General features: G+C 41.2%; 1 protein-coding gene across 4 annotated transcripts in view; it reads right to left on the bottom strand.

Moving 5' to 3' along the window:
• Positions 1-489: 489 nt before the first annotated feature.
• cables2b (Cdk5 and Abl enzyme substrate 2b) overlaps positions 490-24,647 on the bottom strand; it is a 41,293-nt gene continuing 17,135 nt past the window's right edge. The window contains exons 2-11 of one of the 4 annotated variants that reach the window (XR_005076185.1): positions 17,304-17,399; positions 10,982-11,059; positions 9,746-9,854; positions 9,475-9,643; positions 8,000-8,097; positions 6,946-7,052; positions 6,719-6,838; positions 5,621-5,705; positions 3,076-4,793; positions 490-2,911 (exon numbers count right to left, since the gene is read on the bottom strand). Coding sequence is in view for 1 of the 4 variants with exons in the window: in XM_037104889.1 (XP_036960784.1) it covers positions 4,647-4,793; positions 5,621-5,705; positions 6,719-6,838; positions 6,946-7,052; positions 8,000-8,097; positions 9,475-9,643; positions 9,746-9,854; positions 10,982-11,059; positions 17,304-17,399 (1,009 nt within the window). In the remaining 3 variants the exon portion in view is untranslated. Of the gene's footprint in view, positions 4,794-5,620; positions 5,706-6,718; positions 6,839-6,945; positions 7,053-7,999; positions 8,098-9,474; positions 9,644-9,745; positions 9,855-10,981; positions 11,060-17,303; positions 17,400-24,647 lie in introns of all 4 variants that reach the window. The other 3 variants (XR_005076186.1, XR_005076187.1, XM_037104889.1) reach the window with 3 other exon arrangements.

Genomic DNA, 24,647 nt, shown 5'->3' with positions numbered 1-24,647 from the left:
TAAATTGTTCTCTCCTTAGTTTATGACTTTAATTTAATTTAATTAATTTCAGCAGGTTTTTTTTCTTCACATGTGAAACTGAGTGATTTTTTTTTTCTTTCGTTAATTCTTCAGAAGCCCTGAGGGGCAAATTAATAAATGTTTTATTTGTTTTTTTGGTGATTCATTTTCTGATTTGATCGAAGTCTGATTTAAATTGTTTTCTCACCTTTTGTTTATGACACATATGAGTAAAACATGTTGTTTTAAATTCAATTTCAAAAGCTTTTCATGTTAAAAAATGTATTCTCCATTTTTTTTAACAAATTACAAATTACTTGGTTTACTTATGAAAAATCAAAATTCTCATCAAAATCTTTATTCTTTGTTTTACACATCTTTTTTTTTTTCCAGGAGAAAAATATTTCTGATGTTTTCCCAGAGGAACTTAAAAGTTTATCCTAACATAAAGACAAACATCACAATGACAGAATGAAGCAGATCAGAAGCTGTAATTCACATATTTTTAATGAAAATAAACCCAACATGAATTGAACATTGGCAGTTTAAACAGTTTATGGTCTTTTATCTTTTACAAAATATTGTTATAAATACTTTTCAGCCGCTGCTCTGCTCCAGTTGTGTCCTGCAGCATCACCAACATCACTGTAAACAGCAGCTGTGCACAGTGGAGTTAATACAAGACACTGCTGATGAACTTCTCTCTACAAAAATATGACCCACTTTCGTCACAAGTTAACGTCCTGAAACCTCAGATTTCATCTTCGGCGTCACGACACGAGCTGTGAACAAAGTGGCATCGACAGCTGAGCCCGAAACATAAATAATATTTCCACACGTTCATTTCTCGTGAAGCCTCGACGGCAACGCTGCCAAAAAAACAAACTGCTGTGTGGCTCGTCCATGTTGTCCGTTAAGAAAAACACAAAAACACAATTCAAAAACCTAAAATTAACTTAACTAGAAATATAACTTAAAATGTAAAAACCATAATTATAAATGGAAGACAAACACTGGTAAATATTTCCCTTTTTTACGGCTGTACAGTGCTCAAATAAAATGATACAAAACAACAAACTGAAAAACAACATGTGAGGTTTAAATAACGGAGTGTCGGGTTAAAATAAATGCTGTGGCACATTACAGGTAAACACACTGAGGAGGAAGACGAGGAGGAGGATGAAGGTGACGGAATAAAAGCTGCATAGAATCAATATATGAAATCTCTAATGTAGAGAAGACGACTTTGGAAGATCGTGTGTCGTTTCTACTCTCGAGCAGAGTCGTAGATTCATCACGTCGTCTGGTGTTGTGCTTCTTTAACGTCGATCGTATTTCATCAGCTTCAACACAGGAAGCTTTGCTGCTTTTTCAAATCATTATTGCCAAAATAATCTTTCCAGATTTCACAAGTATAAGAATTGAAATATGCGACTCTGCTCTGAAGTGTCTCAGTGCAAATAGTGAAGTGAGAGTTCATCACGTTCTTCGTCAGAGCAGGAGAGAGACAAACAAAACAGAAGCTTTTTTTTTTTCAACCATGAAAACATTTTTTTTTTTCCCAGACTCATTTTTCTTCTGAGTGAAGAAAACATTTCTTTCAGCAAAATCTTCTACAAAAAATAATTTAATTATTTTTTGGCTACTGGGCATAAAAAATGATTCGGTTTACTCATTAAAAAAAAAAAAAAAAACCCTCATTTTCAAAAACTTTTTCCCAGGAGAAAACTGTTTCTGATGTTTTCATGGTAGGAACTTTTCCTGCCAAAATCTTTTACAACAACTTTTTAAATGAAACAGAAAGTGGACCATCAGAAAAAAGAGGGAATGTTTCTGTCACATGGAAAACAAAATGACTTTCATCTGTTTTCCAAAAAAAAAAAAAAAAAAAATTAAAAGGATCAGAAGAATGTCTTTTCTCATTTGCCTCTCAGGACGTCCAGCTGGTTTGATAAATCACTGAACTTATTACTCTTCCCTTCTTTTTTTTTAAAACAATTATTTAAGCTTTAAGAATAAACTCAACTGGATTTGCTAAATTTAGCTCAGCAGGTGTTGATGCAGAGAGAGAACGAGAGAAATTCCTGATCAGTTCTGTGTGAAATAACCAACAGATGATTCACTTCAGTCTCTACAGTCGCTCTCCTGCTCCGACATTCAAGTGCAGATGAACCCGAACTCCAAAACACAACAAAGTCCCTTTAACACACGAGGAAAATAACATCAGTGGAAGAACAGAGATGTACAAACTCCAGATTTAGAATCATATTTTTGATCTGACGCATCAGCTGAAATGTTTTCTAAACTACAACATCTGGCGTGAAGATGCTGTGCATCACCTGCAGGTTCATGACTCTTCATCTGGAGGATTATTAGCAATAAATACATTTCAGTGACGGTCAGTTTTTAAAAGTACAATGACACAATAACACTTCACACAGTTAATGTAGAAAAATATCATTACCCTCGTTACTTGGTGTAAAATAAAGATTCAGGATTGTGAAGCGAAAAGGCAAAGTGCAAAAACAACAGAGCTACAGGGAGCGTTTGTGCAGCCGCCTGTAACCGACGGTTACCACTTCTGATTTAAAACAAAATATCTGCTTTATTTTTGCGTCAAGCAGATAAAATGTTTTTCCTGCACAAACGTCCTGCCGGAGCCTGTCTGGTTAAATATTTGTCCCTTTATGATAAAGTGAAAACAGAATAAATAATATCTGAGTGAAACAGTTTTTCTAAGCCAGTTCATGAGCAGGAAGGTGTTTCTGGTAGCTGATGTTCCTTCACAGTTCAGACAGAACGAACACGTACGCAGCTACGGAGGAACATGAATACTGTCTTTGCGTCCACGTTGAGAGACGTCGGTGTCGACACCGGCCCGCTCCGAACATAAAACAGTACCGTATGTGAGCTGTGTTGTGTGAGAATAAATAAAAATCAGTTCTGCAGCATGAAATCATGGACAAAGATTGAAGTGATGACTGTTAATTACGGCTGAAGCTAACGATTATTCTTTTGTTCCAATTCACTGATTAATCATTTGGTCTATAACATGTTGGGAAAAAGTCAGTTTACCTCTCACAGTTTGTCAAAGCCGAACATCACGGTTCGTCCGACTACTCGAACATCACAGAAGACAGTAAACCTTTGCATAAAACACAAAGACAACAGACTAATCATCAGAAAAGATATAATTAATGTAATGATTCCCACCTCTTGGTGACATTAACGTCAGGCTGTGCGTCTCCTGACGTTGGGATGAAGACGCTAAATTTCAGGTTTCATATGAAGAAATGTTGAAACTTCTCGTCGTTCTGACGTTCTTCAGTCTTTAAACGCAGGAGATAACGGACACGTTGCTTCTGTGTGACCTCCAGACTGAAACCAAACCAGCAAGACGGAGGGACGACGACATGAGAGGAGGGGTGAGCATAAAGTTGCTGGTTTGAATCCCTGGATCAAAGGACGGACAGATAAGGATCATCTACAGTTCACGTGCCCTTGGGCAAGGCACTTAAACATCTAAAGTCCTCCAGTGGAGCTCCAGGTGTGTTACTGTGACGCAGGTGAAACTGATCTACGATCAGAGCAGTGAAGAAGAAGTGTCGACGCTTTGAGACGGTTCAGAGAGAACGAAGTGTTTCAACTCAGTTTGGAAAAACAGCTCTTCAATTTGAATTTCTCTATTTCTGTGAACTTTTTAAGCACAAACCCAAAACCAACTCGCACGATCAGACGTGTCGACGAGTTGAGCCGCCCGGCCGCTCACACTGCAAACATGTCGCATTTAACGATTTCCCTGCAGGTTTAACACCAACGACTGTGACAGGATGTGATTTATCACTGCTGAGAACTGAATATCTCATGTTGATTCAACATGCGTCAGTCATGTTGGATCTGTGGACACAGTCAGATGTGCGTATGGCCACTGGAACTGTCTTTGCTCGCTGTGATGATTCCTCATGTTCATCCTGGCTGTTAAGATGTTATAAAGGTTCAACATTTATTCTGAAATGTTCATCTGAAGCCAACAGGAGGCTTCAGCAGTCTGAGTCCAACAAATCAAGTGAATATCTTGCAGTGTCACGGTCCTTGTTAGTGTGTATTTAATGTAAAATAAGAATATTGCTTTATGTTTCTATGAGCACCTGACTACTGTTTAAACACAGATTTGAAAAAATGGTGAAGCTGTCCTTTAAACAAACGGGTGTTATGGTGAAACCTGAAGGGAAACCTTTGCAGAGATTTCAGAAGCAAGGACTCAAACACTCAAATTTTATCGAAGAATTATCGAAGACTGTCCACAAACCTTCAGGACTAAACTCTGTGAGGAGCTGGTGATGGAAACCTTTTCTAAAACTGACGGAAGGACAAACGGATGAAAAACAAAGACGTGGTTTTGTGGGGTTGTGATGGATTTGACCTCCAGTGATTCTCGTGGTGCCGCTGAGCCAGGCACCGGCCGAACCATCAATCACAGTGTGTCGTCACTTTGGCGTTGGAGGCAGGAAGAGAAGGCGGCGTCTCTCTCGGCTCCTCGCTGCTGTCGTGCCTCCGTCACAGTGTGGAAGAGCTTTGGTGTCTGAGATGAGGGCGAGTCCTCAGCGTGGAGCTGGACGCTGCTGGACGGAAGCGCGTCATCACCGCTATAACTGCTGCTGCTGGACCAGCCGCCTGTAATGCGGCATGACTTTACTCTCGGGGAGGTAGAGCGCCATCTCCAGGGCGACAAGGATGGTGAACTCGAAGGATATCAGCTCCCTCCTGCTGATCCTGAAACGCTCCTCCAGCTTCTGCAGACACGACAGAAACCAACGTATGAGACAAACATGTCAATGATCTGTGTCATAAACGTCTTATTATCTCTTTGAATGTTACTCCTGGACCCTGTGTTTACATGTTTTGGTGATGTAGCATTAACAGCTGATCACACTGCAGCCCTGTCACGGCTCCCAGCTGAGGCGCTCTGCTGGACCGGCTCCAGAACTTTTGATAAATATGAATCATTCACACCAAAACATGTAAATGTGGGCCCAAGTTTAAAAATACAGGAATTTCCCTTTACATTGTGTACAACATGCAGTATATACATACTGAGATGACTAACTATTAAGTTATCAGTGTAAAGTTCAAGTCAAATTTGTCAATTTTACAAGCAACAGTGAATCAATTTTGGGATTATTCTTATTACTGATCAACCTAATAATTTATAATTTTCCCTGCGGCAGACTGGTTCATCTAGAAGCTGCTGTCTTTGTCAAGAGGAGAAACGTGTCACAGAAAGAACACAGCTGGAGAATAATAATAATAATCAGGTTATATTGTTTATATGGGACATTTTTAATTGTAACTGGGTTATGAAAAGGTTTAAACTCCCCCTCTGTAAATGTTGAGCCAATAACAGCTGCTGTGCCACTGAACCAGTTTGTCCTGAATGACAACAACCCTGCTGAGGTTTGATGTTGAGCTGCGTGAGGACAGAAACTGTCCTGCAGGTTGTTTTCCACCTGCTCAGGTAGATCAGCTTCACAAACACCTGAGCAAGAGCAACATGATCTGACGGACAGGCAGAGATAACCACCATGATACTACTGTGTGTATGTGTGTGTGTGTGTCTTACATCAATGAGATGTTTGACCTCCTGCTTCTTGAGGTCACTGCTGATCTTAGCCGCCAGGAGGATGCAGGCTGCTGACACCAACTTCCTGTAACACGACATCAGGGTTAGTGACAGGACGCCGTTCTGCCGCGTGAACACGTGTGATCACATCAAAAACTGCAGAGGGTGAACGAGAGCAGCGCTTCAGTTAGAGCTCTGGTACACTGGTGATTTTTTAAATATGGAGATGAAACATGTTGGAATATTAACCACAACCAGGGCTGGTTCATACACTGATCTTACATCCCTGTTGTGATACCAGACTAAATATCTTGTTTGATTTGGTTTAATCTTTCTCCTGATTTAATGGCAGTTACTAAACACAAACACAAGAGGGAGCCACTCCCACACAGTGGACTCCAGGACAGCAGCATGCTGGGAAAGAAAGCTCATTCACTCTGCCTTCCACTAACCATACTACCACACTATTTATTTTATGCCGGAAAAACATTTAGTACGTCTTATTAAGATGTACGTCTGATCACATTTCAGCACGCGTTTCTGACAACTGTGACCCACAATCCTTTGCAGAGTGGAAGACGCGTCACAGTCAGAGAGCACAAACGTTTGACAGATGAAAGTACGTTTAAATATAAGTATTAGATTCTTTGTGAAATTTTGTGCCGAGGCTGCAAACGATTATCAAGGTTCAACTCGGCTGTCGTGATGAAGGAGTTTGTCCCATTTGTCTGCAAACTGCGTGCAACGTTATTTTTAAGGGCTCCTCCAGTTTGTACTAAACGTAGAAAGAAAGGAAGAAACAGTATGTGATCCAGAACGCACCCTTAGTGTTACTGTGTCAAAAATCTCTCATTCCTGGATATAATGGTTGTTGTTTTCTGGGACGGCTCCCTGACGCCAAAATCAGTTCGACTCTTACAAATGATGATGTTGAGAGAAAATGTCTAAAACTCGTGGAATCTGTCTGTAAGAAACCACTGCAGATTAATGAACCCTCAGTGCAGCACATCAGTCAGAACACCAGCCTGCACCATCGGAAAGACTTCTGACCAATCAGGCTGCATACCAAGCTTACATGAGGATCAGAGGTTAAAGTACCGGTTCTGTTTATTGAGTCGACCCTGCAGCACCAACTTCTCAAAGTAGACGAAGGCCATCGCGATGGTGACGGGCTGCATGCCGCAATCCTCCCCGACACCTTTCATCTCTCTCTTCAGACTGTGAGACGGAGTCACAAAGTCAAAGACATTTAAACTTCTGTCAAGAATTGTGTCACGTAATAAAAAAAGACTGTGTTATATCGTCGCGTTACGTAAGTCCGTTACCTGCGTATCTTGCTGAGAGTGAGTTTGATGTGAGGGAACTTCTCCTTAAACGTCTCGTTCATGTCTTTCTTCAGATCGGATGGTTTGACGTATTCTATTACCGTCGTCTGGAGGGAAAAATATGTAAAGTAAGAGACAGAAAAATAGATAAAACGGCACAGAAGAAAAGGAGTGAAGGGAGAGAGGAATGACAATCTCCTCCTTCTTTGTTTATGCAAACTGTCGGGAGAAAAATGTAGAAGTCAAACAACGGTCAGTGAATGTAAATGAACCCCACGAGGAGGTCAACACTGACGAGGGTGTGTTTCTCTGCTCTGCTATCAGCTGCTTCACTCTGAGCCCTCAGACATGAATCGATACTATACTGGTTGTGTGTGTGCACAGGTCTGATCCTCTGTTAAACATTTGAGTGGTGTGGTAGTATTAGTAGAGTAGATCATCATAAAGACATCCTGTGTGGAAGAGGATCAGGGACACTAAAAAGAAAAAAAAAGAGAAAATCTTCGCTATTTTGACTTTTCTCAGAGTTTAAAATCAGAATTCTGAGAAAAAAGTCAGACACACACACACACACACACACACACACACACACACACACACACACACACACACACACACACACACACACACAGAGTGAGATCAGTGACACAGCAGCCCACCTCAGCAGTAATCTGTTCCATAGTTTTTAATTCATCTCAGTGGAGGGATCAAAGTAAGCTGCTGCCTATAGGATAATTGTGTTGATGTAAAAGAACCGTGTGTGTGTGTGTGTGTGTGTGTTGGTCGTGATTATTCTGCTCTCAGCGCTCTATAATCCTCCTCCTGCTCTCTCCTCTATACTTCTGTCGTCTCGTCTTTATTCCTCTCTGCCTCGCTCTCCTTTTGATTTTTCATTCTGCTTCTTTCACTCCCGTTTCTTAGAATGGGGAAATTAAAATGTGGCTGTAACCTTTGGACAAATACAGCATATCGTTTTCTGACAGCTGTTGGATATTTACAGCTCTTTTTTTTTTAATGTAGCACACACTTGGATGTATAAAAACTGTCTTCTTACCATGTAGGAGGCAAAGACCAGCACCCGCTTGTGTTTCCCACAAGGCCACTGGGGGTCACTGAGGAGGTTGGGGTCGTATTCTGTCACGTCCTCAAGACCTACGCAAAACCATCAGTGAGTGGGTAGAAGTCATGCTGACACGGAGGAAGAATGTGTGAAATAAACAAATGTATCACAAAAAAATATGTAAAGGTAATAAACGATCTCCCTGTTTACGTTCAGTTTGACCTGATTGGATATAAGTTTGTCTCGTAAAGGAACACTTCTTATATGGAGCCAGATGCAAAGATGGCTACCAGCGTTGTGTCAGTGTCGTGTTTAGCCTAGCTTAGCATAAAGACTGAGCGCAGGGGGGAATGCTAGCCTGGACCAATTACAAACAACTCCATCGGTCTCCTAATTTCATTTCTGTACAAATTAAATAATTTTGCAGCTGCCCAACAACTGGCCGCAGTGATGTGAGCAGCTGCAGCTCAGGAGTCCTGACCTCATGGTGACGCTGATGACGTCACACACTTTCATAACTCTGAATAAAAACAAAGGCGTGTCTGGAGGTTTCGGCCGCCCGACATATTGTGTGTAAATACAACTGCTTTGACGGCGGAGGCCGAAGAGATACGTCACAAGGAAACTAAAAATATAAACCTGTTATCAATGTGCACACGAACACGTGTGTGTTGTCTCGTGTGTTTTTTCTAACTATACAATACACATCTGCACACACATGCACGCACACGCACAGCTGTGTTGTGTTGTGTTAATGAAAGGTTCCGGATTAGAGAGTGAGGTTTAGAGGCTAATACAAGGCTATGTCACTGTGTGTGTGTGTGTGTGTGTGTGTGTTTATAGATAGCAGTGCCATGACACACAGTGTGTACCATACACATGTGTTTAAAATATAGAGAGAGCGGCACTCGAGCGCAGCTGCAACAACTCTCCCTCCACTCATCTCCTCACCCCAACACTTTTTCCTCCATCCTGTGTTTGTTTTCTCTTTTTCTCTTGCATGCTACATACATCCTTCCTCTTCTTCTTCTATGACTACCTTCTTCTTCTTCTTCTTCTTTTTCTGCTACCTTCTCCTTTTCTACTACTACCACCTTCATTTCCCACTACTACTTTAATCTCCTACTACTACCACCTTTTTCTTCTTCCCCCCTTCCTCTTCGTTTCCTTCAGTCTCCTTCATTTTCCTCAACCCTTTTCTTATTTCTCTTCTTCCACCTTCTTTTACCCTTTTCCTCCTTTATTTTCCATCCATTTCTCTCTCTGCAGTCACAGTCCCACCCCTCTGCCTTGTACTTCCTGCATGAATCACTCGGTCTAAATGCAGAGACACAGTCTTTCACTCTAAATGTGACTTGACATTTGGGTGGTCACAAGATGGCATGGCCATGATATAATCCCAAATTTAGGGATACGGCACCATTGCTGTTGAGTAAGTATGTGCGTGCATGTGTGTGTGTGTGTGTTACCTAGGTCCAGTCCCACAGTGCTGTTCAGTCTGCTGGGTGGGCAGCTCCGGCCCGGCATGCTGTGTGTGCTCCTGGACACGGGAATCTGCAGCATCAGGTCGCTGGTGGACGCCGGCTTGTGCCTCACCAGGGCGTTGGTGGGGTACAGGAACTGGGCGTACGACACTGACTGAGACAGAAAGAGAGAGAGAGAGAGAGAGAGAGCAGAGATGAATCTTCTTCTGATCATGACAACATGTACCTGTGGATGTCTGAGGGTGTTTTTATCTACCCTGCCGTAGGCCTCCAGCTGAAAGCCCTCCAGCCCCGGCAGCATCTCCAGGGTGGTGGAGATGTTTCCAGACGAGTGTCTCCTCCTCGGGTGGTTTAATGTGGGGTCACTGGAGAGAGACAGAGAGAGAGAGAGAGAGAGCAGGATTTAAATCAAGAACAGCTTGAATAAACTAATGACACAACACTTGTGATAAAAATATTTAATGGAGGCAATATCTTTTACTTCTTTACTGTATAAAATTACGTCAGCTCACTGAAACTTCACGGTGGATATAGTTCTCATAAATAACCCTAAGGATCTTTTACTGCATTATAATCTTTAAAAAAAAAGAAGCTTTTATATTGGTGCATATCAGACAACATATACACAGATACAAAATATCTCAACTGTTCTAGTTTTTGGGTTGTAATGACCTTTGCAGCCTCTAGAAGCCGCTACTGGTGCTTTAGCTTTCTAGTGCAGACTTGAGTCATTTTCAGCAGAGTTGTCCCTCCTCCTGCCTGTAGCATTTAAAAAGGTGACAGGATGGGACATGTGGCTCAGTGACATTCCTGTGAATGAAAGGTCAAAAGTCACTTCCCGCCACAGCCACACGTTCTGCTGAACACGCTGAACTTTCACACCGTCTCGTATCGGCTACGAGAGAGAAGTGGAAGTGTTGATGTGTGAGGTCACTTCCTCTGATGGAGAAAATGCGTTAAGACGACCTGTGTGTATATGTATTAAAGTGTGCATGTGTGCTGAGACCATGACATGATGATAAGAATGCACAAGGACTGTTGTAGATAACTTTGAAACTGTGAACGAAATACAAAGGAAGGGATTAGAAGACATTCACATAACTGTTACTCCGTATTTTTATCTGTGTTTCTGCAGAATCGGAGTATTTGTGTGTGTTTAAGATAACAGGAGAACATGATAAGTGTACGTTCTGCTCCACGTTTATCTGTTGACGGGTCTATAAAGATTTATGTGTGTTTCTGTGAGGAAGTTGGTGTTGTGATTTTGTCCCTTCGGCTCAAGTTCGGAGAATCTGAGGCACATGGGAAACCTCTCTTCCTCACTGATTGTTGCATGTCACCCCTCTTCCTCCTCTTCCTGTTTTCCTCCAAAAGCAATTTTCTCTCCTCCACCTTTCTTTTCTGTGGCTAACTCTACCTCCTGCCCTCAAATCTCCTCAGACTCTTTGTCCTGCCTGACAAGATGTTAAAGGTGGTTGTGCATGTTGGTTACCTGAGGTAGATGCTTTCTCCGTAGGGCAGGACAGAGAAGGCAGCACACAGAGATCTCTTGGCACAGATCAGCACGATCCTGCAGCACAAACAAGAACACACACAGACACATTAGTGGTTCTGTTGTTGTAACATCTATATTATTACTACATATTATATGTGCAAAAAAACAGGAATCAACATAGTAATCATTGTTGAGCAACAACCTCCAGCGGTGAGTCACGTAATCAAATCCACAAATCTTGTTCTTGTGAAATAAAAAACATGTTTGTTTGGTGCAGACGGCAACAAATGTCACATCATCAGGATTTTAAGTTAGTTCAGTCTGTGGCGTGAAAATTAACATTTTGATTCCCACTTATCATGAACACACCTCGCAGTTGTAACATCAGTGAAAAAAATAACAGCAATCTGTTTTTTTAACTACATTGTGCAGCCCAATAATTCAAATTAAACGCTACAGCTTCTCAATAACCCACCATCTGGAAGCTGAGGCAGCAGCCTGTTACACAAGTGTCTTTTTAAAATAATGTCACTCTGTATGATGAATATTCAATGAATGAAGCACTTTTTTATTTGAATTCTTATGTTTGGCAAATACTTTCAAATGTCTTTACTGCTGTACATGTTGAATACTGATATTTAGTTATGATCTATATTGGTTTCTTTAAAAGAAACCAGGGTAAATGTGATGAGACGTTAATATTTTCATCTTGGATTTAAAATGATAATCCAAAGCACGCTCTGTTAAAAAATCCCTCCGGTCAGAAATACAGACTTCTGTGAAATAATAACTTCAACTTTATTTATCTATATAGCACCTTTCATACATGAATACAGTCCAAAGTGCTTCACAGAGCAAAATTAAAAACAATTCGATGAGTAAAAAACAGACATATTAAAAAGATATCAATAAGACTTCTTAGTCAAAGTGCAACAGAAGTTCCTGCCACAGACAGGTATTTTATCTATTCTATCATCTTTTAATTTGTGTATTGATTATATTTTTATTGCATATGTAACATTTATACATTTATTGCCTCCCTCCAGGGACAATAAACATAAAAACTCGACAAGGCTGATTTAATTCTGTTCACCGTGTTCCTGTTTTTCCTATTTTTTTTCTCTTTCCAACCTCAGTCTAAACGGTTGTGTCTGGTACCAGACGCCAGCTGTAAAAATCTCCACTACACAAGTGTGTTTGATGACTAACAGGCAGGTTATTTTTACATTACTGCTAAAAGCAAGTCAGATCTATTTCCCCCCCCTCAGGTTCCTTACAGTGTAAGCATGTTTTCTATAAGTGGAAATAAAACACGATTAAAGCAAAACATAAAACGATCACAGACATAATTCCCATTCACAGGATAATTTTCCTCTCTACAGGGACTTGAATGTTTTGGCAACACATGCAGACGCACACTGGCACCTTCACCAGAGACGCTGCCTAACAACAACACGTTATAATGGGATTTCACTGGAATAGAGTATGTGTTTGTGTGTTTGTGTGTTTGTCTGTGTGCGTCTTCTCATTGGGTTTCCTCTGGAGTATAAACCCCTGTGGAGCAGAGACTGATTTGTGTCTTAGAGGAAAATGTTTACAGTCATTAAGTTTGGCTCGGGGACCAAAGAGACTGGAAGATGATTCACAGTGTGTGAAAACATAAACACACTTATCTCCGAGTTCATCATGTTTTGATGAAGCATTTTTTTTTTTTTTTTTCTGTGTACACACACAGACACACAAGTCCTACATGCAGCCACTAGGAGCTCTCCACTCCTTGACCTTGTATTTCTCTGACAGCATTAAAACATTAAAAACACCAGAGGCTGCACACTGAGCTCCACAGAGATCTGAGGCTGACCACAAAAACAACATAAAGTCAATCATGAGACCGTCAGAGGGAACAGCGATGGAAGCATTTAGCCAAATCTGATGAAGACATCGACCAGCTCTGCAGTTAATCAGAATACTGGCAGAAAGAGCAGCAAATCTAGTAGTTACATAACCTGGATTAAACAATATGGGCAAATAAAAAGCAGGCTTTAATGGAGAGAACTGTCATCTTAAAACCTGCTGAGTACGGCTGGGCAGATTTAAAGTTGCTTGGATGTGAGGATTTATTCTGGACCGGACTGATGAGAGAACCTGAGCGACAGCAGCTCCACAATCCATCATGTCAACTGTGACACATCATGTCTTTATTTCTCACATCAACAATTCAACTCAGCCTTTTCTTATGTTTAAAGCTGAACATTTAATTAATAAATACGACTTCAGCTGAGTGAAAACTGGAGGAAAGATTACAGAGGCCACATTTCAGGTAGCCCATGTATGTGAATATTGCAAGTCAGTGAGCTCCTTCAAATATTTCACAATAAAAGCCTTGTTAAGTTATCTCTGCCCACTGAAAGACTAAAAGGCTTTTCATTTGACATGGATACATGAATTTAGTTTGTATTAGCAGCGTGATGTGGTGGCTTTAACAGGGCAAACAGGAGCAGCTGATTAAAACCGGGCTTCGTACTGCAGGCTACAAAAACAACCTTTTATTGCTAATGAGCTGCAGTATAACCAGCACCAACCCAGCACTGATGAGAGTTTTCTCTTGTGGACTTCAGTCGGAGCAGAATTGTGTCACTGTGTGCACAACTCTCGACTGCAGTGCACCATAACGAGATGTAAACAACGGCACAAACAATGTGTGGAGTCGAGCTCCTCGACTATCCCCGGGATCCTGCTGACTCGCTGCAGGCTGCAAGTTCTCCCCAGCTGATGTTAAACCTGACAAATGCCTGTTACGTTGGATGGCATGAAATCAAACTCGTACATCGGACTGAGCAGGCAAAACTGGAAACCTACCCAACTTTCCTGCAGAGGAGGTGGTGAGTGTGTGGGTGGAGGCAGAGAAGGGAAAGTTTCAGGGACTATTCTTGACTACATTGTTCTGTCTTCTGAAGTTCATGAGCCAAACTCAAAGAAAACACCCGTTAGTGAGAAGGCGTCCAACTGAAGCCCTGTGCACTGACCTGCACCATCACACTCACAGAAAAGATGGCTTCGTTTCTATATTGTTTTATCAGTAAGACAGGTCATAACTCAAGAAATGTCTCACCAGAAAATGTTTTCTGATATGACTGGTGGAGATAACTGGGGGTGATGGCAGGAAGATGGTACTGCTCACCAAGCCAGAGGAAGTGATGAAGTGATGAGACCTGATGTTATCTCATTTCACACTAGTCTTGACATGGAGTTGCATTATACTGTAGTTTGTTTATAAAAGTCTCACTGGGATAAACATGTCAAGAGGGCCCCAGCTTGTGTCAACACTGTTGTTATGTTCACAGACATGACTTGATCCTGGTCAAACATACAGTATTTTTAACGAGGATCCACCTCGGGAGATGATTCAGTGTCCTTTAATCCTAATAAAACACACAAACAATCTCATCTTGTGGCTGTAGTTCATCCGTCCAGGAGGCAGAAATGTTTTGTTAAGTGACTTATCATTCAAAGGAGACAAAAAAAGGGAAACTAAATGAAGTACTTTGGTGCTTAATGTGTAGCTGTCTGCTGGAATATTGGAAATGAGTGCGAGTTTAGGATTTCAAAGTGAAAAAATCATTACAACTTTAATTTGGACGAATCTCTGTGACTGGCTTTAAAACCATCTTTGATTTTAATGCTGTTGTTCGTGTTCGCACACACACGCACACGCACACACACACACACACACACACACACACACACACACACACACACACACACACACACACCACGTTCCCTATGGTGCATGGGAAAGTGAAGAGCAGGAAGTCACCAGGGAGTGTGATGGAAACAGCATCACAACAAGGCTGCTGGAAACGTGACTGCTGGTGAGTCGTGCATACAGTCATCACCACACATGTCATGACTCTGGGGGAAAATTATTCCATGATCACCTTAAAGAAAAACACCAGACTGGTCCCACTGGGAAGTGGAACCCCTGACCCAGTTTGTTTTATCATTCTGAGCAACACAAAGAGCAACCCACGAAAACAAAACCTCCGAAAAAAGTTTGTGGGAAATTCTAACATCTCTTTAAAGAAAACTCTACATCCACGCAGACAAAAGTTCAGCCATGCCCAAGAGAGCAACATGACCAGTGACTTTACATTATTGTCTTTTAATTATCTGGCCAAAGTTCAGAGTCTCACAGGATGTATGATCCGGAGCTCTGTTTTCTTTACCCGTAGGCTGTTTTTATTCCAGTCTCACTCCCTTTATTTGCAGGCTTAAGGCATATTTACAAAATGTCTAAATTTGGAATTAATGTTTTTAGGGTAACTGGTACATGCATCATACTTCATTTCTTCCAGGACAATTAGTTAAAGGATAAAGTTGAACACAATTTGGAATTTCAAGAAGAGTTTTTCCTTGCAAGTTTGTAGTTTTCAAACCTGACGTGCCAAAAGGTCTGTTACAAAGACCGAAGAAGCCACTGCTGAAACTGTTTGGAAAAGGGCAGGCACTTTCAAAAAAACAATCTTGGTGATAATTGGAGGAATCATCTCTGTGTCACCATCATTATAGGCTAACTTCAACCACTCTGACCACCAGTAGGAAAGTGCCACCACCACCAGAGTTATTTGGTAAATTCACCTCTGAGCAAAGTCAGTCATCATCTGTCATCAGCTGAGAATATTGGCCAACTGATACATCAGTCAGGTTGTTATCTGCAACACTAAAAGCTTTGCAACTTTAACTATATTTACAGATTTACTGATGTTGATCAATACGTTTTCCTACTGTTCTCCTTTAACTATGACACTGAAACACTGCTGCAGGCAGGGACTTGCTGTAAGCACTTTTATTGACAAGCAGATCCACACTTTATGTTGGTGACCCATTTAAAATCTCCCAAGCCGTAAAAGAAGATTATCAGCAGCAGCCGTTTTGAGGCACTCACTTTTCTCTGTAAGCTGCTGTTTTTTTTTTTCTCTGCGATGACATGAAGCTCTGTTGCTCTTAGCTGGATCTATTCTAAAACAATCAGCCTCTCAGTCTATTATTATCTGATGAGTTGTCCTGTGCTCCTTTGACCCAGAGGTCTGATTTATACAGCCTGCAAGGAAGGACAAGAATAGAACACAATAGAAGAAGAACTGAGGAGAATGACACTGTTCAGGCTGCACAGGACAAACCTCCTGCATCACTGCTGCTTGTATTAGACAGAGCAATAGCGGAAAAATCAGACTTGTGACCTGTGAGACATTTCACAAAATCTTACAAGCATGAACTTAAATGTCTATAAATAGATGATGTACTACTTCAGGACATATTCTACACATTGTAGACTGTTACCTCCACGGGGAGGGTGGGGGTCATTCCACTGTAGCTGGACAATGACGGACAGAGTTATTGCCTGACGGCTAATAGCAAAGATTCCAGCACCCTTTATTTTTATTTTTTCCTTCATAGACAGCTTACTAAAAAGTCCACTGCCCTGACCTTCGAGTGCTTAGGTGTTGCTCTGTAACTCTAGACGCTGTGAACAGCAGGGATCAACATGCTGCTATATATGCTGTCCACACCTGGACAAAGACTTGGCTGAAGCATTGGACCAATGTGATGGTTGCTACTTTTAACGTTTACCTTCAGTGTTATTGTCAGTGAGGGGAAATCTGTCTTGCAGTCAGGTGAAACACAGAGCACGCTTAAAAAGATACATTGCAGGATATTCCTAAAACATGCATGATTCATATGAAAGCAATCCCTCTCAGCATCCCCACATAAGATCTACTACAAGTGTGTGTCAGTACCCTCTGTCTGTATTTTCTTATTTTCTTTGTTGTGTTCTGGGTTTTGCCGGGTTTTGGCAGTGGGTGTGTAGCCCCCCGGTCGATAACAGTGTGAGGTCAGGAGAAGGTAGCAACCAGGTTACATCACTGTCTCCGTCATAAAGAGCAAAAAGTCTGTGTGTCTGTTTGACTGAGGGTGGAACTGAGCTACAGAGCAGACAAACAGAAGAGCAGACCGGATCAAATGTCCACTTCAGCTAGATTCACACCAAATCTGGAGGATTTTGTGGAGGTGTTTTGACGGATTTTAAGCGTAACTGCTGTGAAACAATCAGAAAATAATGAACCACTTCAGAACAACGAAAACAACGAATAAAAAGTTACAGGATTGGATTTTTTTTTCTTTTTTAAGTTTAGAATGCTGGTTTTACTCTTTAATATCTGACTGATGTTTCTCATCTGTAGATCTGTGATGTTAAAGACAACAGTGACGGCAGAATAATCTTTCTGTTTGTGTGTGAGTGTGTGAGTGTGTGTCCCACCTGCTGCCTCTTGTGTCGTATTGTTTCATGTTTTTGATGAAGTGGATCTTCTTGGTGTGTCGAGGTCTGGGAGAACCACCAGAGAGGTTTCGAGACCTACAGAGAGAGAGAGAGAGAGAGAGAGTCGGGTAAAATCATAAGTACAACACGCACACAAAATTCAGCCTGAAATCAAATAAAACATGGTGGAGAACAGCAGCACCATTCACACTGCCGTCTGAATGCAGTGATCCTGCACCAATTCTCCGCCTCCTCCTCTGTGTAAAAGGCTCAGAGGCAGCGAGGGGTGAAATTTTGCTCTGGCGCTGCTGCACCTCTGGAGGTAGTGAACCGAACCAGTGTGAAAAGATAAGCCGTCAGCGAGGAGCAGGGGTGTGTCGGTCTGATGGTGTTAACAGTAAACAGATAATTCACTCAACAAAATAAAGAGAAATGTCCCACAAAGCAACATTACATGACCAAGTAATGCAGTAACTGTAACTGTGTTTGGTAACTTATATGAGGAAAATAATATACGTGGAGAAGCGCCTGTCCTCCTGATTGTTCTACTGAGTCTTTGTCACATTACAACCTCTCAGTCACAGGATAGGAGCTGTAAACACTTTCTGGCAGGTTAAATACAGCCTTTTATGAGTTCTATTGGCCCTTTAAAAAGGTGTGTCAACAGGTGAAAAGGACTGGATTGGTTATAATCTAGGGCACAGAGCAGGTAAAATAATGGACAGATTATTGATGAATATAAACCTCACCACTGCGGCGATAATGCAGCGTCTGAAAGGGGTTAGTGTAAAACACAAAATACTCCGCTGGTTTAATACCCAACGCTGAGGCAGTGTGTGTGTGTGTGCATGTGTGTGTGTGTGTGTGTGTGTGTGTGTGTGCCCACTGAAGGTCGGGTTATGATACAGGTTGTTTTGCTGCGTCAACCTTGCAGATTAAAACAGGCCTCGGCATGAAAGCAGGCCAAGGCGCTTAGCTCACTGACATCATGGCAGTTACATAACATTACTGACATTACAGCATAGCCTGTCACACACACGCAACACTTGCACAAACTACCTTCATGTTTTGCACAGTGTGCGTTTATTTCTTATAATCCACTCTCTCACATTTACATATGGGGCACATGCGTAATCTCATGGCACACAGACACACAGACACATTCTCCACTCAGCCGTTCGTATATGCAACCATACGTAATTCATTCAAACACCACATTGCACAGAAATGCCTACATCGATACTGTGATATTCTACAGTATATCTTTAGCTCTAATTTGCTAACACATCCAATTTTATGGATGCATTTCATATTTTACATCGTGTGATTTGAGCTTTTACAATTAAAAGCAGCTTCAAAATTCAATAAAGAACAATGTCAATCACAGTACTGGTACTACAGTGAATGTATTGCTCAGGTTTATGGAAAGGACAACATGATAGATAGTTTCAATAGAAAATGTATACACACACACACACACACACACACACACACACACACACACACACACACACACACACACACACACACACACACAGCATCTGTCACTGTTTTTCTGTGGCTGACCTGCTGATTCTGTAACACATGGAGTTTAAATCACTGCTGCTCACTATCAGAGTGGCGCGCGCATACACACACACACACACACACACACACACACACACACACACACACACACACACACACACACTGCAGTAACATCTGGGCTGTGAGATGAGTCTCCTCCTACAGTCACATTGACTTGCCGGTCCTTTAACATCACACACAAAATATATAAATTACTGTAGGAGCGAGACGAGTCTGTCTGAAGGAGATTTCACTTTGAAGACTACTCAGACCACAACAGTCTCGGCTGTCACTTCACTCCAGTACTATTAAACCACAGAGTCTGTTTCTGACGACTCTACTGTAACCCCCGGTCACATGACGGAATCTTCTCAGTGTTCAATTTCCACGGGAAAAAGTAATTCCGCAGCATACCGGAATGTTGTGGAATGTTACTATTGTGTGGGAATGGAAAGAAAAGCCATCGGCCAACACCCCTGACGGATGATGATGATGACGGTGGAGATGATGGCGTCTGGTGTGGAAGATAAAGACAAATATAGCCACAAGGCTCGACACAGTGACACATTTCGTGTCATGTGTTTGATCCACATTACAGACGACACACCGCTTCCTGCTGAAGTGTGAAGCATGCAAATTCCAATCTGCACCTCATACTTACAGAAATCAACACTAATAAAGGATGAAATCTTTCTCAAAATGTATTCTGTCAAGTAAAACCAGCCCACATACACATTCCGAAACCAAAACTTGTAGCGAATCACCACATGATGTCCTCAGTACAATTTGAGGTAGTGTCTCCCCTCAGAGTTTTCCTAAGGCAGGATATAATGACATGATAACATTTTGAAATCAAAAATTGATCACAATCAGTCTTCAATATCGACAATTGAATTAAAACGCAGTACCAACGATACTTCATGCACCCGCCACATGTCGAAAGGAAATTCAACATTTCAAAGGAGGACACAGATGCACCTCCAGACACTCATCCTGTGTACGAGAAGACTAACAGACTTGTACGAAGGTCAGGAAGAATTTGAAAATGTACAATAACGCAAATTCACAACGCAAATTGTGAATTTGTCGAATCATGACCCCCCCCCACCTCCAACTGTCTCACTGGCTGAGAAACCTGTCTCCCTTCACCATCAACATACATCACCGTTCCAGGTTTAAGAGGCTCCACTCACCTCTTCACCACATAACTCACCTGGGTTCAACCCAAGAAGCATGAAACTAACTTAGCCAGCCAGCTATACTGCGGAAGCTAAGCTAAGAAAACAACAAATAACAGTGACAAAGTTTGATAGACTCGGCAGCCAACTGGAGCTTGGAGATGTCAAATCAGTACACTGAGCTCTCCCATGTCACAAACATAAAATTTATTCCTTACAGCAACTCTGGGGGAACTTCTCTGTGTTCTCTGTTGGAATGCCTAAATAATTAATAGCCTTCAAGCAATTAAATAATCTGAATCTGCAAAGTACCTAAATGTATCAAATAAATCTAGCAGAGAGTAAGTATTTTCTGCTATAAACTAAGTAGCAGAAAAGGGAAATTTTTAAGTAATGTACCCCAAGATTGAAGAAAAACATCAGAACTTGAGTGAATTCTACTTATTTTGACACTTAGATTATCATTTTTTACTGCAAATGAGTACCGGTTTCAAATATCGGTTATATGTAATAGAGTGAAAACCCGATGTTTGTAATCTTGTTACAAAACAAGTATTCAGTGTTGCAGTAATGACTAACTTAACAGCTAAATCATCATAATTGGCAGCTACAAATAACAATTATGACTTAACAACATGCTTGGATGGACCACAAACAAACCCCCACACACCATTATGATTATAAAGTTCTTCAGCAGGAGTGTGACTGACACTGAACAGGGAAGTTTAATTATAGCGAATGCTACACGGTCACAATAAACATCCCTGTTACTTATCTTGGAATTATTTTCCCAGCTTGGAGGCTTCTGAGAAAGACACTGTAGTCGTAAACATCAACAATATCTGGGTAGAAGTGCCAGAGCCGACGCCGGTTCTCTCCCAGTCGTTCTAAATCTGTCCCAGTATCGAGGCTCTGGATCTAGAAACAGTCTGACCAGTGGCCTATTTCCATGAGAACCAGCCTGATCCCTCTCTCTGGGATGTTGTGGAAAGTTTCCCTACTGTGGGAACGGAAAAATCCAGTTTGCAGTTTCCCTCACTGCTGAGGATGATGATGATGATGGTGATGATCTTTGTTTAGATAAGTCACACACTGGCTGCATATTCACTAATATCCTGAGGGGTTTCAGTAAGCTGCACACTCACGTTCTGAGGAGATTTAACCAGTAATCTCTACAATATAAGTCCGTTTATCAACCCCTGATATTATTCACTAGAAAAAGGACAAATAAAAAAAAAAACAACTCAAAAGTGTACATATTACTTTTTTCTACACTTGGGAATATTTTCTGACTGTGACATTATTCTGAAAATATTTTTAGCGCTGTGGCATTAAACTAAAGGCCAAGGGGCAAAAACAAAACAGCAAAGCTCTTCCACACCGCAATCACATTAAGTTTGGTGGATGCCCTTTTCCACTGTAACTTAACATGCTTGGGCAGAAAAGAGCTTCAGACTTTATGGAAATATTTAGGTTGCTATGGTACAACAAATAAAAGAATTCATCAGTGCATGAATATATGAAAACATTAGTAAATTAATGAAGGAGTGAAAAAGCCTTTAACCTTCTCCAGCCACACAAAATAAGAATGACTAAACCTTTCATATGTTTGTGATAGTGTCAAGTCACTGTATCTAACATGTGTATCTCATGTGTCAGGTAACAAATACTGGAATTAGGAGGAATTAGGAATTGTGTTTAAATCACTGAAATCGTATTCTTTGTCTTATAAAATAAACTGAGGGGATTATGACATAAACGCTGCTTCATTCAAAATGAAAGTCTGTATTTAATTTAGTGATCTGAATATCTAGAGAGTGTTTACAGTTTTGCTGTCTGTACAGATATTTTTCTGTATATCATTCATGGTTTCCATCCAGCATAACTGCAGAGCAGCCACCTGAACTAAACTTAGAGTTAGAAGAAGATAAAGACTCTAAAGTTAGAAAGTATGTCAGAGGGAATTATGTAGGGTTTAAGTGGAATATTTTAGAAATGAAGGAGGTGTAGAGAGATGGAGAGCTAATCAGCTGCAGACCTTGTCTAACAGTGAAAGTCTTTATTTTCACAGTATTACTTGATGGAATCCAAACACACACACGTTCTTATTTCGATATCCTCTGGAACAACTGACACACACTCACAGGATTAGAACAGTGGAGAGGTATTTTTCATTTCACTGTCTTTACACTGCAACAGAAGTAATTTCAAGTGGAGCCGAGAGTGTCAGAGCGGACGTAAGACACAAGGTGAGCTGCAGGCGGCTGCTCTTCCTGCATTTTGAGACAAGAACATGGTATGTTTGTAAAACTTGGAAGCCTGTCAGCTGTTTAAAAAGACAACATGAGGTGGTTCTTGTACTGTCTCATGAGTGAAACAGTCCTGGATTAACAGCAGTGATGGGATGTAACAGAGTAGTGCAGCAATGACTCATTTTTGTAGGCTAACCCAGAACCCGCCCTGGTTCCCTCGATGGGAATTCTGAATTGGATTTTGGATTATGACCCAAAACAAACTCATCAGCTTCAACATTAAACTGACACTTACACGTCAGTCCTCCATAGTTATAATCTAAATATAGCTGAACCTGAAATACATCATTCTGTCAGAGTGCTTACTTTTGGCACTTAGAGTACATTAAGGTTGAATTCGAGTGTCCACCCTCTGGACTTGTGCACTGAGTGTTCACTATCAGCGTCAAACATGTGAGAGGGCGTAACACTGCAAGGCTTTATAAACCGCTGACAGACAGGCTTAAAGTCTACAGTAGATCACCTCCACAGCCTGTACATCTACATATTTCTGTTTCATGACGTGGCTGGCCCTCGATTCAAGTGATGAAAAACGCATCATACGGAGAAAAAAAAAGAAAAGAAAAGAAATTAACGATGGACGAAACTTCAGGAAGAGCCACAGCAGAGAGAACCCTCCTGCCGTGATTCACGTAATGTTTTACAACATCACATTTGAATTGCAATGAATTATGGGTAATTAAATCAGTGGCGTGTGGTGAAATCTGCACCCCAAGCGGACTCTGAAAGCCTCCTCAAGGGCCCTTGTGGTCAGGACAAACTGTAAAGTTGGACAGCCCTCAACACTCACAGACTTCCTGTTAAGACGCCCGCAAAGTCTGCGAGTGGATGCAGCCTCAGTAAAAGGTCTGAGTAGTTCTTCTGCCACTGATTAATTGTATTTATTAAAACTTTAAACAGCACCTACTACATGTATCAGCATGATGTGAAACAGAAAATGACCTTCAAACACCATTAAATCAGGCAGGGAACAGCGAGTCTGCAGGTCAGGGTCCTGCAGCAGCCACCGGTCTGGTTTTGGGGACTGAAGTGATGAATTTGTCTGGGACGCAAAGTCATTTTATCCAGTTTGAGTCATCAGCAGAGTCACACTAATAATAGCTGCTGTCGTTTTTAGCTTAAAATAAACCAGTGCAAACACACTGTCAGAACGCTGCACGCTTAAAATAGTCCGAAACATTATTTCTGCTGGATGTTTTCATTCTGTACTATTTTGGCTCGATCTCAACTTCCATTCATCTGCGTCTCTTGTTTTAACTTCCTGTTCCTTCTCTCTCTCTCTCTCTCTCTCTCTCTTGTTTACTGTAATTCTGAAGTTCTGTTTTACATTTACACAGATAAAAGTAACTGAACACAAACACTGAACACCCAAAATACTTAACTTCTTTCTGTTTCTATTTCCTTTTACTTTACAGGTGTAATTTGTGTCTCTTGTTAAATCCACCTGTCTGTACACTTAACTGCATATTTAACAAATATCATATCCCCCTCCAAACAAATCACACCACTCATCTCTTAACATTTTCATTTTGTAATTTGGTTCCCACCTTGACGACCTTGATGAACAAACACTCTGTCATCTTCCTACATTCGTCTCCTTCTCAGTGCTGTGAGCTGTGGACCAGACTGAACCAGTGAGCGGTCCGTCAGTCCGTCACTGCACTACAAAGAAAAATGTCAGATTATCGAGGAAGTCTGAAAAACAGCTATAATCTTCTCGTCTGCACCACTTTTAACTCGGAGCTTGTATCTTTTTTTTCCCCTTGCGTCTTATCTCTCCCAGTCTTTATCGCTCCAAAAATAACTGCTTTTATTCCAAAATTATAGGACTTGATGAGCAGCATGACATTTGTTAAGCAGCTGCTTCCTATTTCATCTACACCACAGACTTTAAAGGGGACATCATAAAACAGAAATTATTTTGCTGACTTAGACTGAATGACTTCAATACAATAACTGACTGTATATCGCAGATGTGGCCGAGTTTGTCTCACGCCAGATACTGTCACCATCAAAGTCTTTTTCTAGGCAACGAAAAACTTTCAATCAATCAAATTCAAGAATCAAATACAGATTCCAGTCTGATTGTCTTGATGTACACACCAACTGCAGGGCGCTGTTGTTATTTCATACTGTACTGAACACACTCGTCTTTGTCCTGCTGCGTCCTGATTCACCCTCGAGGATCAATGACATTTTGCTTTTGTTGTGTCTTGATGGAGGAGATGACAGCTGCTTCCTCCTCACATACAGAGGCAGAGGGGTTCAGCTCAGAATAGACTGAACTC

This window comes from Acanthopagrus latus, chromosome 7 (genome assembly GCF_904848185.1).
Source record: "Acanthopagrus latus isolate v.2019 chromosome 7, fAcaLat1.1, whole genome shotgun sequence".
NCBI lineage: Eukaryota > Metazoa > Chordata > Actinopteri > Spariformes > Sparidae > Acanthopagrus > Acanthopagrus latus.
This window is presented reverse-complemented; position numbering and strand designations above follow the sequence as displayed.